The sequence below is a fragment of the Vanessa cardui genome, chromosome 1 (genome assembly GCF_905220365.1).
Source record: "Vanessa cardui chromosome 1, ilVanCard2.1, whole genome shotgun sequence".
NCBI lineage: Eukaryota > Metazoa > Arthropoda > Insecta > Lepidoptera > Nymphalidae > Vanessa > Vanessa cardui.
In genome coordinates, this window is record NC_061123.1 from 7,932,864 (window position 1) to 7,950,347 (window position 17,484).

At 31.0% G+C, this 17,484-nt stretch overlaps 1 protein-coding gene across 3 annotated transcripts in view; it reads right to left on the reverse strand.

Moving 5' to 3' along the window:
* Window positions 1-881: 881 nt before the first annotated feature.
* Window positions 882-17,484, reverse strand: part of LOC124533366 — a 35,931-nt gene continuing 19,328 nt past the window's right edge. For all 3 annotated transcript variants that reach the window (XM_047108601.1, XM_047108607.1, XM_047108595.1), the window contains 6 exons: window positions 12,947-13,011; window positions 2,776-5,084; window positions 2,561-2,686; window positions 2,316-2,397; window positions 2,017-2,196; window positions 882-1,899 (listed from right to left, as the gene is read on the reverse strand). In XM_047108601.1, coding sequence (XP_046964557.1) covers window positions 1,742-1,899; window positions 2,017-2,196; window positions 2,316-2,397; window positions 2,561-2,686; window positions 2,776-5,084; window positions 12,947-13,011 — 2,920 coding nt within the window. In that variant the 3' untranslated portion in view covers window positions 882-1,741. The remainder of the gene's footprint in view (window positions 1,900-2,016; window positions 2,197-2,315; window positions 2,398-2,560; window positions 2,687-2,775; window positions 5,085-12,946; window positions 13,012-17,484) is intronic.

A 17,484-nucleotide genomic window follows, 5' to 3' on the forward strand; every position in this document is an offset into this window, starting at 1 on the left:
TTTTATATGTAACCCGCGATATATATAGAAGAATATATTTTAATGATTGACGAAAATCGGAAACAACCAATAAATAAATAGATCAATATTTTGTAAATATTTTTGAAGTTATTTATGTGAATTGGCAATCAAAAATTGAATACCGAATAAAAGTTATAAATGACTTACACTGACTTCTAGATTTGTTTACAATGCAATTATTTTGTAATGGAGATCTAAATTGTATTTTTTCATAAACATCAAATTAGTCGTCAGTATATAACAAAAGTAATTCTTGTTTTATAAATTGGAATGTATTGTGGTGTAAAACAAAAAATATTTTTGCATTTTTGTACAAAATATAAACGAATGAACTTGTTTAATAAAATGTATAATTAATAAGTCAGCAAGATTCTTTTTTTTATTTCAATCCGTATTCATTTTCCAATTAAAAAAAGGATTGCAAAGTTAGTTTTTATAATTATAAAGTATGTAGTTGTGTTGTTGTGATATTCGCTAATGGGTAAACTCCAACTATGTACCTAATGATTACAGCGTGGAAAGGTGGCAGGAATGCTACCATCATTTGATCGCAAATACGTTTCTCTGAACAAAAAATGACCCAGCCTAGCTATCATTAACTGTGAAGTAGAATCATATTGAAATGCTTGTGCTCCATTCCTCTAAGGTACAACTCTAAGTTTCTCACAAAAATGGCACATTATACAATTGAAAGTTATTTTAGCATTTCCTGTCGCGACTATCGTCAATAGACTTTTTTTATTGTATACACACGAAAGGCCTTCATAGTTTATCTATTTTAAAATTTATTGTAGTAGTAACTGAATAACTTAAATATTTTGATATATTCTTAATCTAAGGAGGAAAAATGAAATGCCCAATAATGTATAAAGAATATATTTTGTAAGCTTACTACAATATACGTGTTTATAAACAGCTTTAATGAACACTTAAAGTATTCATAAGTAGCAAGTAATACGAATATATTAATTAGTATTATTAATAATAACAAAAAAAAAAAGATATATACAAACTCCTTAATCTAGAAATTAGTGGTAATGGCATTATTAGAAAACATGGCAAGTTACCAGGGTAAAAAATGTAAAAATATAGCAATACATTTTTAGTTACATATGTGTGATTTGTGAAGTACATACATTAATCTTTTACTATCGATAAACTTTATTATTTGTATTTAGAGAAAATAAGCCATTTCGGTTTAACCTTTTCACTTATAAAAGTTTAATCCAAAGTTTTAATACTATTCAATGAAGACAAAATTTGTTTATAATGGAATTTTTCAATGGCACTCGAATGACAATTTATTTCACAATTGACACCAATACAAATACGCATTGCATTATAGACTAACATACTATCCAACTTCCTTACACTTGTCGTCGAGACTAGTTACTTTTTAAAATAATAAATTATAATTTTTAGCGAATCGGAATACAGTCTTTATAGCTTATATGCCAAGCACAATATACACTACCACCTTACTCAAATATGTCGTTATTAAAATACTATGTACAATGCATCTAACCAATGCTGACTAATAAAAGTAAATAGAAGATCCGTAATACTTACAAAAATACATTCCGATAAAAATAAATTAACAGCAAGTTTTTTTTTAATAAATTGATTTCGACTTTCTTTTTTTAAATTCATTGATTGATCATTTTTAAGATCCTCCATTCATTTAATAAACGGAGTACATTTTATGAATGAATTTGTATTACTATTGTGGATTTCTAAGAACTAAAGCAACTTGACCAGCTGGCAACGCTTTCAAAGCAGCCCATGCTTGGGTACGTGTGAATCCTTCCATAGATTGTCCACCAGCGGATAGTAGTTCGGCACCAACAACAATGCGACCACTTTGTGCAGCAGCTCCGCCTAAAATTTATATTAGATGTAAAAAATATTACAGTCGTTCTTAAAAAAAAAGTATTAATTTACTGGACTGAGATCGAAGAAGGCTAAGAAATTCCTATTTAATAAAAAAAATATTACCTGCAAAAAGTTTCTTAATAGTTAGCGGTCGGTCTCCCTGAGGAGAATCACGACCTCCATCTAAGCCAAAGCCTAAGCCAGCCCCTCCGCCAGCTTTCTCTAATAATACAGTAACTATTGAACAGCCTATTTTGTCCGTTGAATACTTGACTTCATCGACTTGATGTCCTTTCGACTCCGCTGAAAAATGAAAAAAAATTGTAACTTCTATGGCAAATACTATTTAACATAGAATATCTAAATTGTTTAAATTTATTTTTAACACTGCTTATTACAATTTCTTTTTCCTAAATACATACCTTGTTCAGAGCCGCATTTTGTATTTCCTCTATTTTCTTTTACTTCATTTTCTATTTCAATAACAACTTCACAACGCTGCTCCTAAATAATTAATAATGATATAGTAAATATTTATTTTGAATATCCTTTATATTTTAAAATAACCAAATAGGAAATTGAAATATTATAAAAAACATACTCTAAGAATCAAATTAATTTGAATTTTCCTATTTGAAAAAAGTTAGCGAATGGAATTATTACTTACTTTAAGAATGGACACAGATTGTGCATGCGTTAATCCTGACATTGAGTGGTTATTTATGCTAATCACTTTGGAACCTCTTTTTATTCCAGCTTTGGCTGCTATGCCATCGTCCAAAACACGATGAACCTAAAAAATTAATAATACAAATTATTACAATATTTTTTTTATAAATACAATAATAAATCTTTAAAATCAAATACTGAACAAAATCTTACAGTGACATCTTTAGCTTCACAATCAATGCCTCCAGCTAAGATGAGGCCTACACCTGACCCGGTGCCTTTTTTCAGTTGGAATATTTCTGTGGAAACCTTCACAGGTTCTTCGCGTGTCGCGATGTTTTTAGGAGAATTCTTTAAATCTCTATTAGTATCAACCACGGGCTTAATGTTGTTAGAAACATTGATAACCTCCCTTTTGCTTTCAATTGATACAATTCCATTGCTTTTCTCTTTCAGCCTTTCAGAATTAATGTCTTTATTAATTTTATTACCATTGAAACTATTTTTTTTATGTAATGTCGTACTTTTAACCCTCTCTTGATTTTCCAAGTATTTTACAGGAATATCTTTTTGTTTCTCATCTTTAATAAGCGTAGATATCTTTTCTACCTTCTCAATTTCTTGATGAACATCGTTATTTTTAACTTTATTTGATGTACTAGAGTTGCGTTTTAGTCTCGGATTTTTATAATCTGGTTTTCGCTGTCGAATATTCATCTCAGCATCTGAATCAGAATCGGTGTCAACAACTATTTTATTACGTCGTCTGTTTTCACCTTTAGCCGCTATTGCACTCACTGCTGGTGTGAGCGTAGAAAGGCGATCAGACACTTTTTGTGTTGGACTGGGAGATCTGTTGTAAGACTCATGTGAGAATTTAGTTTCTACAACCGGTGACTCTAGTTTAACATCTCTACCGCTTCTGCATTTCGCCGAAGCGACGATATTTCTCCTGTTAATATTGTCAACACTGTATATTTTTGAAACTTTCCTCTTATCTGAGTCAGCTACAGAACTCTCTAATGAACTGCAACTTGCTTGGGATCCTGATGTAGCTGCAGAGCCGGCAGAAGAACTGAGTGATATGTTCGTATCCGAAGAAACAGATCGAAAAACACTCCTTTTAACGTACTGCTCGCAATTCTTATCAGCAGTAATAGACTTGTTTGGTATTTCGGACTTAATACGAGAATAAGAGTTGTAATGCGAAATTCTGGGAGATAGCCTGGAGTTGTCCGATTCGATATTGTTGTCAATAATATGCATAGGTGAAGAAGCTGACGAGCGATAGCTAGATTGTGTTGAACTCATAGCAGAATCATTGTCGCTGTCTACTATATCTGTTGTGGTACATATTTTAATTTCAACGTTCTTAAAATCTTGTATATTGCCATTGAAATGCCTTTTATGTAAGTCACGATTAAACACTGGGGCACATTTTGAAGTTGAAGTCTTTGAAAATTCAAATAAACTTTTCGTAGGTTTAGATGCAATGTGATTATTGTAATTATTAACTCTAGATAGTGTTTCAATTTTTTCTATAAATTTGCGTTCTGGAGTAGATTCCTTAGATAATGAAGATGGGGTATAAACTTGTAATGACTTACGCTTAAAGGCTGGAGAGTATTTAGGTATGTTATTCGGTAAAAAGTTTGTTTTCCATTTATTATCTGTAAAAGCACTGGAATTTGTAACTTTACTGTCTTTTTTAATTTCTTTACTTAATGAATTATGCAGGAATGTTTTAGATACCGGATCATGGACTTTAATTTCTGGTAAATCAACAATAGGAGCTTGAACCTCAGGAATAACTAAACCTCTCAGCTTCGACATAGATTTTTTTCTCTGTTCTATTAAATATTCCAGATTAGATTTATGTGTTGAAATATTTTTATTGCTATTATCGTCACTCACACTTCGCATATGATACGTTGGTCGAGTAAAAGAATTATCAGAGGGCAGAGTTGTGGTACTTCCATAAAATAATGGTTTATTCTTCATTTCGGTTTGATTAAATCTATTACTTCTGATTTCAGTATTTGTATTTTCTAAGGCACCTAGAACTTCAGGTCTATCAGAATTTCGCTGATATGAGCGAGGTGTTTCATCCAAATTATCCTGAGACTTCGTTAAACGTCTATCTAAAGACGACACTTCAGTGTAACTACTGGTATAAGGAATTGAATTCTTTCTTAAAGTTGAATGTGATCTCACTGGAAGAGTTCCACATTTGTCCAGACGATCTGAAGAAGTCGCAAGATCAACAGAAAACATAGCAATTTTATCCTTTACGCTTGCTTCACTTCTCGCATCTTGTGTTCTCGATGAGTATGAATACCGAGAACGATTGGTAGACCAGCCGGATGAAATCCGGGGTGGTAATCTAGTAGGTAAATCAGGAGTTTTTTCAATAGCATCTGATGGTGTCTCGACTCCGTCAGGAGGTTGTCGCGGGCACGACGGCATTGGTGTCTCATCATTTGAAAGACTCTTGTCTTCAGCATCACTCTTATTGACTCGGTCTGAAAAAATAAAATAAATTGTGCTATTTAAAAAGAAAAAAAATCTTATTATATTAATTGAGTGTATTTTAATGATTTCGTATAGCTTTTATTCTAAAAAGTAATATATAATAAAATATATTAACATTTTATGTTAAAAAATAGCTAACAACGGTTATAGCTACTGCAACAGACAAACTTTAACTTAAACTTTTTTTTTCGAAAACCTGACAGTAACTCATTAAACAGTCATAAGACAACTGAGGTTACAACTAACAATTTTCTATCAAGAATATCATAAAGTTTAGGTGATTTTTAATTAAAGTGACGAAACTTTATCATTAGAATAGCTATAAGTTACCATAGCGAGTCTTTTGATCTATCAGATATAATTCGTTCATTAATTACAAATTTTATAAGTAATCTTTTTTTAGATATTGTTAGGTTGTGATGCATAAGGGAACTTTATTGTTAAATTAATCACACCTGCTAGTAGACATTGGTTTTTTAAGAAATATTAATCATCCAAATTTTATATAACCGCCGTGCTGTTATATCCCATGTGCAGTTACACTGGCTCATCCACATAGTCTGTTCTTCTTTTTTAAACAAATAATTTGTGATTTCGATATTTATTCTATATTTCAGTTCATCTTTCGCTCATCTTACTAAATTATGCACTTAATTTTACGTACACTATGTACAAAAATTATACATATATCGGTAAAACTAGGAGCCAAAGTGCTGCCAATTTTTTTTTGTGGATATTCTGCTTACGTATTTGTAGAATTTTGTCAGACATCCTTTAAACTAAAATTGAAAACGTAAAGCAGCGTTACTTGATATCGAGGTACCAATAGAAACACATTTATATAAGTTCGACGATGTACATATTAGTACCTACACACACTGAACAAAGCAAGATCCCTAAGAATAGATACAATTAATTATTGAAAAAATCTCCTCAAATTAGTAAAGGTTTGTTCTAAATTACAAAATACCTTCTTCTTCAATTGAGTGCAACAAACGAGAATGTCGAATTTTGATAATGCTATAAAATTTCGTGTCCGTCACAAGAACTCTTTGTTTATACATCACAACTACAAAAACACGCTTATAGAAACACACGGGAAGATAATCGAGTATAAACTGCAAAAAGAAATTAAATTCTGTAAATATATAATATACAATGTGTATTCACCAATAACGTCAACTTTATACAGCCATGGCACGCTTCAGCGTATTTGCACAACTGTATAGACCACTGAAAACGCGCTGTGTAATCCGATTGGCGTTATAGTGTCCTTCTCAAAAGTATTTATTCTATTTGGGATAGCATTGAAGTTATTTACTTAGTCGAAAGCAAATTAAGACTGCATATAATTAATTTAAGTTAGTCAAAATCAAAAACAATTATTTTTTTTTGTAATAAAAATTATTATAAATAAGTTTGTGTTTAAGGCAATTTGTTTTTTTTTTAATATGTATAGGTACTTATTGTATTGTATGTATGAGTGCATTAAACTCAGGAACTATTGTGCTGATATTCACCAACTGATTAAATTAATTATGTTATGGTGTTTAAGAATAATTTGCACAAATTAGTTAAACTAATTAAAATGATAATCGCCGAATAATTCAGTAAAAATTCCGTCTTCCGTCTTCCGTCTGTGAATCGATAGAATAATATATGTATTTGAAAATAACGTATGATAGTTATAGTTTTTGTGTCTTAATTGAATGAAAATTCTTATAATTAACATATATGAAATTATCAATGATATTAAACATGGTGTAACAGTTCTCTTAAACCTTTGAGGTCGCTTTTGTATAAATGATATATTTCAATCATAATGCATAAAAACGTGATTACTTGATACTAGATTGCAAGTTTCATTTTGTTTGTGTCTCGAGGTTTAAATTACTTAAAACGAAAGAACCTTAAAAACAATTAAATAAAATGATATCATATAACATCCAATCGCTTCTGTTTATAGTTAGACAAATTGGAGGCATCAAAGATCAATTAACTTCTTCTAGTCCTAATAAAAAAACGGACTCGGAAGAAAAAGTAACTTATAAAAAATGCTAAAGAAGTTTCCATGTCTTGGAAACATTTAGTGTATTAAGATATACGCATTTATTTTAAGTACTTCTAATCCAGTTAGGTTTTAATTTGAATGGTACCGATTATCCCATTTTCTCATTTATTAACAAATAGATTCCATTAATAAAGGCATCTTGAATGAAGATATAAATAATTGCATAAAAAAATTCTCCTTCATTTTTATAAAATAAAACGAACTACACAATTTTCACGAAACTTTAAAGTTATTTTGATTATTTTACACTAACTAAATATTGTGAATTACCGTAAGTATTCCAAAATAATTGAAAAAAATGTGCAAAAATCTCCTTTTTAAAACTACTTGAAATGTATATATTAGAATCATTTATATTTTTTGTAATATATTTTATATAAGAAACGGAAAGTAATTGATTGGTTACTAAAGATATAATACCTTAATTTTGTGTGAATTCATAAATGTAATTCTAAAGTAAGGAAATTGGTTACAACTTCCTATATAAGCTGTTATAGAAAAATTCGTAACAAAAAAACTCAATTATTGTTATTGGCAGTCTGAATTTGAATTCAGAATCTCGACTTCTGAAACCTTATAAGCTGATTAGTTGCCTCGGTCTAGTGATTACTAGACAGACGAAGCAGATAATTAAGTGCCCATAAAAATAATAATCGAATATGTCTAATTGTCTATGTCTGTATATACATACTACCTACTTGTTATAATGAAAAAACATTTCAATTTAATATTATTATTTATGGTTTTGTTAATGTGTTAATAATATGTTGTTTTAGAAGAGGGCTTCCAATTAAGAAAACATAGGGTTTGTACATATAAGTAGGGGTGCCCACTGCCCATGGCCGAAGTCGTTGCTTATAAAAAGAAAACTTAAGAATAGCCTATTCGATTAAATATAACCTATAAATAATGAAATCGTTTGATAAAATCTTATTTCATATAAAAGTCTAAACATTAATAAAAAATATATACTATGGTTGAGTATGGTATATATATATATATGTATATATATATATATATATTATGTATGGATATTAGACAAAATACATTTAAACAGTTTATAATGTTCGTTTGTGTGCAAATATTAATTTCGTTTTTATTTTTTATTTTCATCTGACTTCTAAATGTTAGAAAATAATTTGATTTATTTTTATTTTCAACAACATACCTATTTAATTACATATTTTCAAAATATTGAATAAAATAATTTATTCAGTTAAAGCAATTAAAAATACATTTGATTGTTTACGGACCGATGAGTGAGATAGAGCGTCTGGGCAGCTTCCGCGTGTCCAGCATCGTGAAGTATTTCTGATCAGTTCCCATGTTTAACATCATGTGTACAAATCCAAAACACTACACTTCCATTTATAAAACCAGTTTTGGGCAAGCGCTCATTCATAATACGTTTACTTTCATCGTTTAAAACAAAAAAAAAGTTTAAAACATTTTCACAAAATTCGTTACGAGAACAAAAGGCTAACCACTCGAGTAAGCGAATTGATGTAACAAATTGACATGAATGAGTATCGGGTTAAGAATGCGGAACATTGGTATTTAAGACCGAAATAACAGTTATTTAACATAGGCCGGTGCGTGTGCTGTGTGCAACCACGGCGCCGGCGCAGCGTGCGAACTCTCAGGCAGCGAGCGGCGTGCGCGGAGCCGCCGCGGCGGGGCGCGATGCACTGAATCGCTTCGGACTTGCAGAATTTTGCAGCGTCGCCGCCCTTGACGGGGGCGTTGCTCCGAGGCAGGGACGGACAACGAGCTGCGCACGCGACTTCCCCGCATCCCTCAACCCGTCAAACGCCTTGCAGACCCCTTTGTAAGTCTGGATTTTACCTATATCTATGTTATATCGTTATAATAACGCGAAGGGCCAAAACATATAATACGAAATAGGTAATAAGGAAGTAAATTCGATTCGCATAACTTTTAAACACAATTTAAAAACACTTTCGCTAGGTTAGATAAAATATAATGGAACGCTTACATCAAATCAATAATTTATTAATTTATTTAAATTTTATTAGTTACTATAAAAATAAGTAAAAGCACGAAACATTCCGATGGAAAGATCACGCAACTAACTGTTCCGATTTCATTATCAATCACGTTTGAATATCGAAGCTGACTACGTACATAAAGAGCGATTTTATCTCAGGCTATTTTTAGGCGTATAGAGGCGTTAGAGGGCGCCGACCGAACTTAAAAGTTATATACGAACCTTTTGCTACGACAGTTAAGGTCGGAAAATGTTACATCATTATCGATAAGCGTCTTCGTAAAAATTTATAACTTAAATTAATGCTGTACAATGAAATGCTTATAATGTTTCGATAAAACTTGAACAACATCTTTGCGATACAAGCGACTTCACAGAGCTCTGCAAGATCATACTTGTTGTATATACAGGCATAGAACCAACAGAGCCTGGGAATGTTCATAGTGACGTCGCCGCGGCCGCAGAGGCTGGAATGCTGCCGGTGCCCTCCGCCGTCGCCCCTCACAATCCGGACGCGGCCTTTAAACCGCTCCGACGTGTTTGTGAAGTTGTTTGCACATTTTTTTTACATTCCCCTCTTTTATTAACTTCTGTAGCATCAGGACTCCGGGATAAGTTACAAATTTAATATTATCTGTGATTAAAATAGCTATTTTAATCGTCAAATCTTCTATCATAATATACATACAGATATACAGGTGAAAGATAATTGAACATTCAACGCTGAACGATGAAAATAGTAAAAGAGATTTACAAAACGAATAACGAACGAAAAATCATATCACTGTTTCTTATATGTATTAGAGACATTTAATCATTAACTCATTGTCTGCGTTATGTTTAGTCTTTGTTAATAAATAAACTATTAAAAGGTGACTTGTCGGGTTCATCTATAATACAAATAATACAAACCCCGAATCGGTCTATGAAATGGATAAGTAAAAGAAAGTGTAATCGATTTCACTTTCAAAACTAATTTAACTTTCTCTAGTGACATGCCTTATGTAATCTCTAAGAGATAAAACGATCAAAACAGAAATATTTATATCTTCGATCTAAAGGTCATCGGGCAAAATCCACGAACTATAATCACTCTCTATTATAAAAAAATATCAATGTAATTCCTAATACAAAGGTACATGTAAACATTCAAAGTTACATTTAAAATCACGAAGATTATAACTATAGCTTGCAACATGAGCCTAAGAAAAAGCTATCCTTTTATAAGAAACTACTTATAGTAGTTAACTACTATTCGTTAGTAAATGTAAATATAAGATCTGACAAAATTATGGGTTGCTTGTATTCATTTCGAATAAAACGTTCCTCCGATGGTATGTGAGCAAACTGAAAGCAAGCCTGCTCTGGAATTTGCCAAAATGTATAATATTAAACGTTGCAACAGCCTCCATCTCGACGGATGTTTAAATGTCGACTGTGTATCTTTTACTTACTAAGACATTGTTGAAATCGCGAACGTTTTTTTCGTTTCTTACAGGAAATTCCAAGACTTCAATTTTGTATGGAAGCCGGTTGGCTAAATGTCAAATCATTGAAACTTTTTGTGTACATTTTCTTACATCCTATTGTGATTTCGTTGATATTTTTGTTTTACGTTTAAGGATGTATGTTAGAGGTCTCGCGAATGTAAAGAATCGTCAATCACTTTCAATCATAAAATGGCTGCATGAAATTGTAGTCGCGGCATGCAAAGTGCTGCCTGAACAATGAAAGCTGACGGGCAGGTCGCGGTCGTTACCTTAATGGTCGTGCAGCGGGATTCCAGCTCACCTTACTTTCCTCGGGGGAATTCATTTGTGTGCACATTTTATAATTGGAATTTTCGTTTAAGAAAACAAAGCTTTCATTCTCGCCATCATGAGAACGATGTAATTAAAGATCACTTTATTCATTCATATAATAATTTTATGTGAGACTCGTTTAATTTTGCTTATCGTGTGGTTTTATTCAACGTCTTACGTAATATATTATGTTCACAGAATTAAAGTGTCGTGCGTGGAATTTTTGTTATACAAATAAATTTGTTTATAACACAGTTCTTTAAATCGTTTTGGAATTGTGAAATGTTGACCGTTACAAAAGAAAACACCTACATATTTAAATAAAATTACTGTTTAACGATGTGATAAATGCCTATATACCAGCATAAATTATTCTTAAAACTTCAGTTAAATCCTTGTTATTTATTCTATTTGCGAATTCAGTGACCCCACAAATATTTTTAACCGACTTTTAAGCAAAGGAGGTTATCAGTTCGACATATGTGTCTGTAACATTGTTAGAAGTTAATTGTATCCATTTAGGCCTCTAAGCACGTGTGTTTAATTTCGTAAGTGTATGTTTGTATGCTTGTCGACAAATTTCTCAAAAAGTAATAGTCGTATCGATATGACCATTTTTAATCTAAGTTAGGTTAGGTTAGATTACTTTACAGGAAGAGTAAGTTTCATTAAAATCGGTCGGTAAATCGGTTTCATATTTATATTTTTTATCTTTAGTTTACTAGCTCTTTCTAATATTGAAGTCGGTTTAATTTTTTATAAATTATTTACAAGTTTTTAATATAATCGATGTGATATAATTTTCGTAACAAAAACAATTTCGACGCGCCGAAACTGACCGTTGCATCGAATCTACCTATTACGCCATGTGTAAGGAATGAACAGGTGCGACAAAGCGGGCGTTCGCGCAAGGTGCACTTTCACGACTTTGAACACGTAAGGTTTCCTACCTAATGCCAATATTATAATATCGATTCAGGACTATGATCAAAATAAATTTCTCTCTAACTCTTGCTCCGCTAGGTAATTTGCATATCCAAACGTGATTTTGCAATGACCATTTATTATATTAATTATTACGTAATAAATAGTTTTAAAGTGGAGTGTAAAGACGTAATCATTCATTAGTTATGAAATAACATTCCTCGCTCAACGATTCTTAAGTACTTGCTTAAAATGAAATGTATTTTTAAAATATCCTGCTTACTATAATGGTATTAGTAGAAATTTCATATATGAGATGGTTCAGTATTTAATATCGCAGGAAAGCATGCTAGTATTTTTTGGTGATTGGGCTTTGTGCGAGCCCATCTAGATATCTACCATAAACTCATCAGATATTCTACCACCAAACATCTAGTTTTTTTTATGTTTCAGTTTGAAGGTTAAATGAGCCACAGCTACAGGCACAGGGGACATAAAATCTCTTCCCAAGCATAGGGGTGAATAAAATGACTTAAACAACACTAGAAGCAGTCTCCAATTCCTACAAACATTCTGCTACAAAAATTGAAATATTGTTTAACGACATACTTGAAATCTAAGATATTATATATAATAATAATCTTATGGAAAAGTTATTGGGGTATTCTTTATAGAAAAATCTCAGTAAAAAGTCGAAGTTTGCAAGATGGAAGTGAGCACCTGAACTATTTCCGGTATTGGCGGATTTGCTGTCAAATGGGATTATGAGGGTGAGGTAATAAAGAGTGCACCTGTATATCTTAGACTGTGCACTAATAGGTATATCTTGGATAGTTAGTATTGACCAATGAAGTCGAAATCGACTGAAACAAAATTGTCACCATCATCAACATATATCCTACTCAACAAATCAAAGTACCTCTCGTTGTTTGAATGGTAGAGTAACTAATGAAATGCTACTATTAAAGAAGGTTTTACCCAAGCTTGCTTGCCAATTATTATACTAAAATTATTAATATGCAAAGATTATTATTAAATAAGGCTTACCGTCCCAGAAATTTCTCTCGAACAAAGATTTTCGTTTATTCGGTTCGTTTTCAATCGGTGGCTTCCTGTAAAAATAAATAAATATTTATTTCACTTTTAAATTATTTATAATTTAACTAATTTCAATAATTGTACAATCTAAATTTTAATTAAAAACAAATTATCCTTACATATGCAACGTACTATTACGTAAATCATCTAAATACTCTTTGATTGGCAATACAGAGTATTTATTGGTAATACAATTATTGGTGAATGGTACCATCCGAAATTACTGCAATAGACCCAACAAAAAATAATCTTGATTATAAATAACACTATGATCAAATTAAACATTTATTCAATTTCAATAAAGAACGTTTGTATATAAAAATAGTCCATAAATTGATTCAAATGTCGACAAAGAACGAAACATTATGAATATTATACTATAATTAAAAAAAAGTTTTGTAGTTCGACTTATTCAAAGGTGAACTAGTGACATATGAGGAGCAGAGCTAACCGCATCAATTTTTATAGCCATTAACATCGTTCCGAGGTATAGAGCGATTTTAAAAGATTAAACACGCCTTACCTTCACCTAAAAAACCTTTCGAAACTTGTGTTTCGTTTGCATATTTCAAATATCCTTGACATCTGTACATGTCTCATGTGCATATTCGTATGATTCACGATATAGTGCATCTTTAGATCCGTAAGTTATAAATTTAAACGAAATCGTTCCAGAATATTCTGTACTATATTGTTAGGGTTTTGTATTGTTCAGGTAACTTAATTAATAATAATTTATACAATTACTAAACATACTAATTGTAATAATTGAATAAAGACGTAAGAACGAATTTTTATTCCCACAGCTGGACGAAGATTTCAAAGCGAGGAGGATACATGTGTGGCTGAATTTCTTCGATATATATAAAAAAATATTTCATAGACAAATTAAGTATAATATATTTTTGTGATGCTACACCGGCTTAGAACCTTCGATCAATCTTTTAAGATTCATATATTCTATCCAATTGGCCATCTCGAGTTGGTCTTCGCAAGCAATAATCTATCGTTTTTAAAAAATATGTATGTGATATCATCAAGTTTAATCCGTGACTAACGAGTAAGAATTTTATAGTACTTTTAAGATCTCACGAATTTTTATTTTTCCGTAGTCAAGTTTGATCGTAACCTCTGAGCATTTATGACACATCCATGTTTACATATTACAACCTTGAGTTTGTGTCATTTTGGACGGATATGATTTAGTCAGTCAAGTAATTGTAATAACAAGTATCGTTATTAACAAGAGAAAAAGTATTAGTACAACACGTAATTACTTTGTAGCATCGGTAAAATTTGTTCAACCGACACATCTGAATTAAGTCCACATTTCAAATATATATATATATTGTTAAATTGTTCTTTACGCAAACTTTATAATTTGAAATGTCATATAACCTAATTGACGATTGATTGTTTTTCATTTTATTTGTTGATGCTACATTTAAATTGTGTCGAACTATAATGAATTATTCATATTTATATTACCAAGCAATTAGTAGCAAATATTATCTCTATGTTGCTTAGAAATTACGAGTTTCTGCTTAATTGATAATTTCGATACATGACTAAGACATCTGCCAATTATTCCTGACTTTGTTTCACTTTATAAGTGTTTCACTATCAAAGGCTTCGGGTAAGCTTTTGATTTTCCAAATGATGTTTCAGTGATATCGATACTTGTATTTATATCTATATTATGATTTTACCTAACAACACACACATACACTCAAACACATAGAAATTTACCTCATATGAGATGTTTTCACTCATTGTTTATTATATTTAATAAGCAATAATAATGTAAGAGAGTCAGAAAAATACACGAAGCTTAGTATTAAATTGTTTTATTTTTAATTAGCTCTAAGTAAGTTCCATTTATGTAAGCAAATATATTTTTAAACATAAACGATTACGACGTATGTTCTGCGAATCAACACTTTTCAAAAATGCGTACTAATAAACAATAGCACTTTTATTTAAAAAAATGCTACGTCCACAATTAAACGCTTGATTTATGAAATAAGACACTTAATATATTCAGTTTTTTGCTGTTAAAGTATATAGGACTAAGTCATTTTGTCACCTAAATGAAACCAATAACAGCGAAACCTGTCAGCTGCCTTTATCAAAATGTCAGGGTCCGCGCATAAACTAGCAACAACAACAATCAGAATGCCAACATACTCTACCGAAGCTTGAATACCTCACAATTTGAAATACCTATCCAATATGCGCAACGAAGCCTTGAAGCTGTATTATATCGAGCATTACACATAACATTAAGATAATCACAATTATTTATTAACGCTTAAGCTTCTCTTTATAAACACTGCCTGCTTTGTATTTGCGAGCGAAACGTTTTTTGCCGCATCGGATTTTTATTTTTGTATGTAGCAACAATTTGGTATTTTGTGAATGTCGATAAACGTCGGAATCGAAAAGAAGTTTTTTGTGTCAGCATGCCACGCGAACAAAGACACAAACGAAATAAAAATTACAGGGGAATTCGAAGTGACGCGCGAAAGTTAGCATTTTAGAGCGTGGTGTAACCTAGGTTAACCACGTCGTGACCCCCCTTCCTCCCCCTTCGCGCCTCATGCGCCTGCTCAGTTCGTAGAGTCGCCCGTCGCTCACCGGAAAACCTTCACGATTATATTCAGTTACATCGATAGTCGATATTGGATCAAAGTTTCTTCATATTAAAGGAACAATGCACGTCTCATTTAACCTTTTAAATTCTTTATAACCAATTATGGAGTGAAAGTCGTAACGGATATAATATCTTAATGTAATGTCTTAAATCTATAATATCCTACAACTAAACTAGCATTGCTGTATCCTATTTCCTCTAATTTTAATGAAAATAATATAATTCACTTGCAGTGTAAATAGAAAAGTTATTACGGAACTATTTTGCTGCAGTGATCTCGTAACCGTCGTCAGACCCTAATACCGTATTTTCAATGCAACACGGATATTCGCTTTGGAATGCATGTTTTAAGTTTTAATTCTATTTAGTTTGCATTATCTAATGCGATGGTTTGAAACGAGAGTATAATACACGTTTAGAAATATATTAGGTACATTATTAATAATGAAAAATACATTAACTAAAAATCTTTTTTATGTTTTGAGAACTGTTTTCTTGTATCTTGTCTCTATAACTGTATATTTTTCTCAAAATGTATTTAGATGAAAAAAAGATAAAAACTTGGATGTATATAAAGTATTTAAGATATTCAAATTCGCCAAGGAATAGGAAAAATCATATTAATAAAATTCACTGAGCAATTCAGATCGCTACTGAAAATTTATATATGCGTTAGACACACTGCACAAGCTCGACCTTCACATTTTACTCTCATATTACCCAAGAAAATCATTTTAAAAAAGTACAAAAACACAACAACCTTAAGGCTTGAAACAGCTTTCATTTAAGATCCTCATATTTCACTCTCATGAAAACATACAAAGGCCAGATACAAAAATGTCATTACAACCACTTCTTGCAGTATTATTTATACATTAATGTAAAAATAATAATAACAATAATAACTAAAAACAAACAAACAATAACTAACAAATTTTAATTATGTATTGTCTAACAGTATTTCAATTGATAAAAATAATGAATTTCCAACAAAACGTAATATTAAACATGTATGCGAATAACTTCTGTCTATTCATATAAAAATATACAACATGCCTTTTAAGACAAGACTAGTTTTTGTAGGATACATAATCAAGTTTGAGGTTAAGGCAACTGAAGGCGGAATACATCGAATTTTAGCGCTATTTCAGTATAATAACATGACATTAGGTGTAAAAACGTTTAATTAATACATAATTGCCATGAAACATGTAAAACATTTTGTTTAAATAAAGCTAATGGATCCTTGAGGTTCGGGTGTGATTTGTAAATATTTATAGAGTATTTAATTGTTCAAATTAGAATTTGTTAGAATCGGTTATGTACTATTATACGAAGATGTAGGCATATATTTTAATAATTTGTCATGACATGACTACATCTTGTCAAACAAAATATAATATTATTCGTTTTAGTTGACCACTGGTAGATTTTTAAAAATTGATTATAATAAGCAAGTTGACGCTTCTATTGGCTAAAATTAAGATTTTAACTGCTGTTTTTGTTGTGATAGTTTTTTGAATATATTGTTTACATCATAACAAAACAATAAAATGAAATTTCATTTACTTCATCATCACCCTTTTTCATCAATTTGTTTAAAAATTATTGATTTTGATACTTTTTGTATCACAATACATAACAAAGAACAGTTACATTCAAATTGAACCTTGAATTTCTTATTCTTCGTCTCTCTCAGTATATCTCTTTAACTCTTATAAAGTTTTGAGAAGTAACAAGAACATATATGAAGAAAACATTTCATGAAACGTAATAAGTAACAATACTTTTAGTAAAACATTTTGGATCATTACCATGAACTTCTAAGAATAAT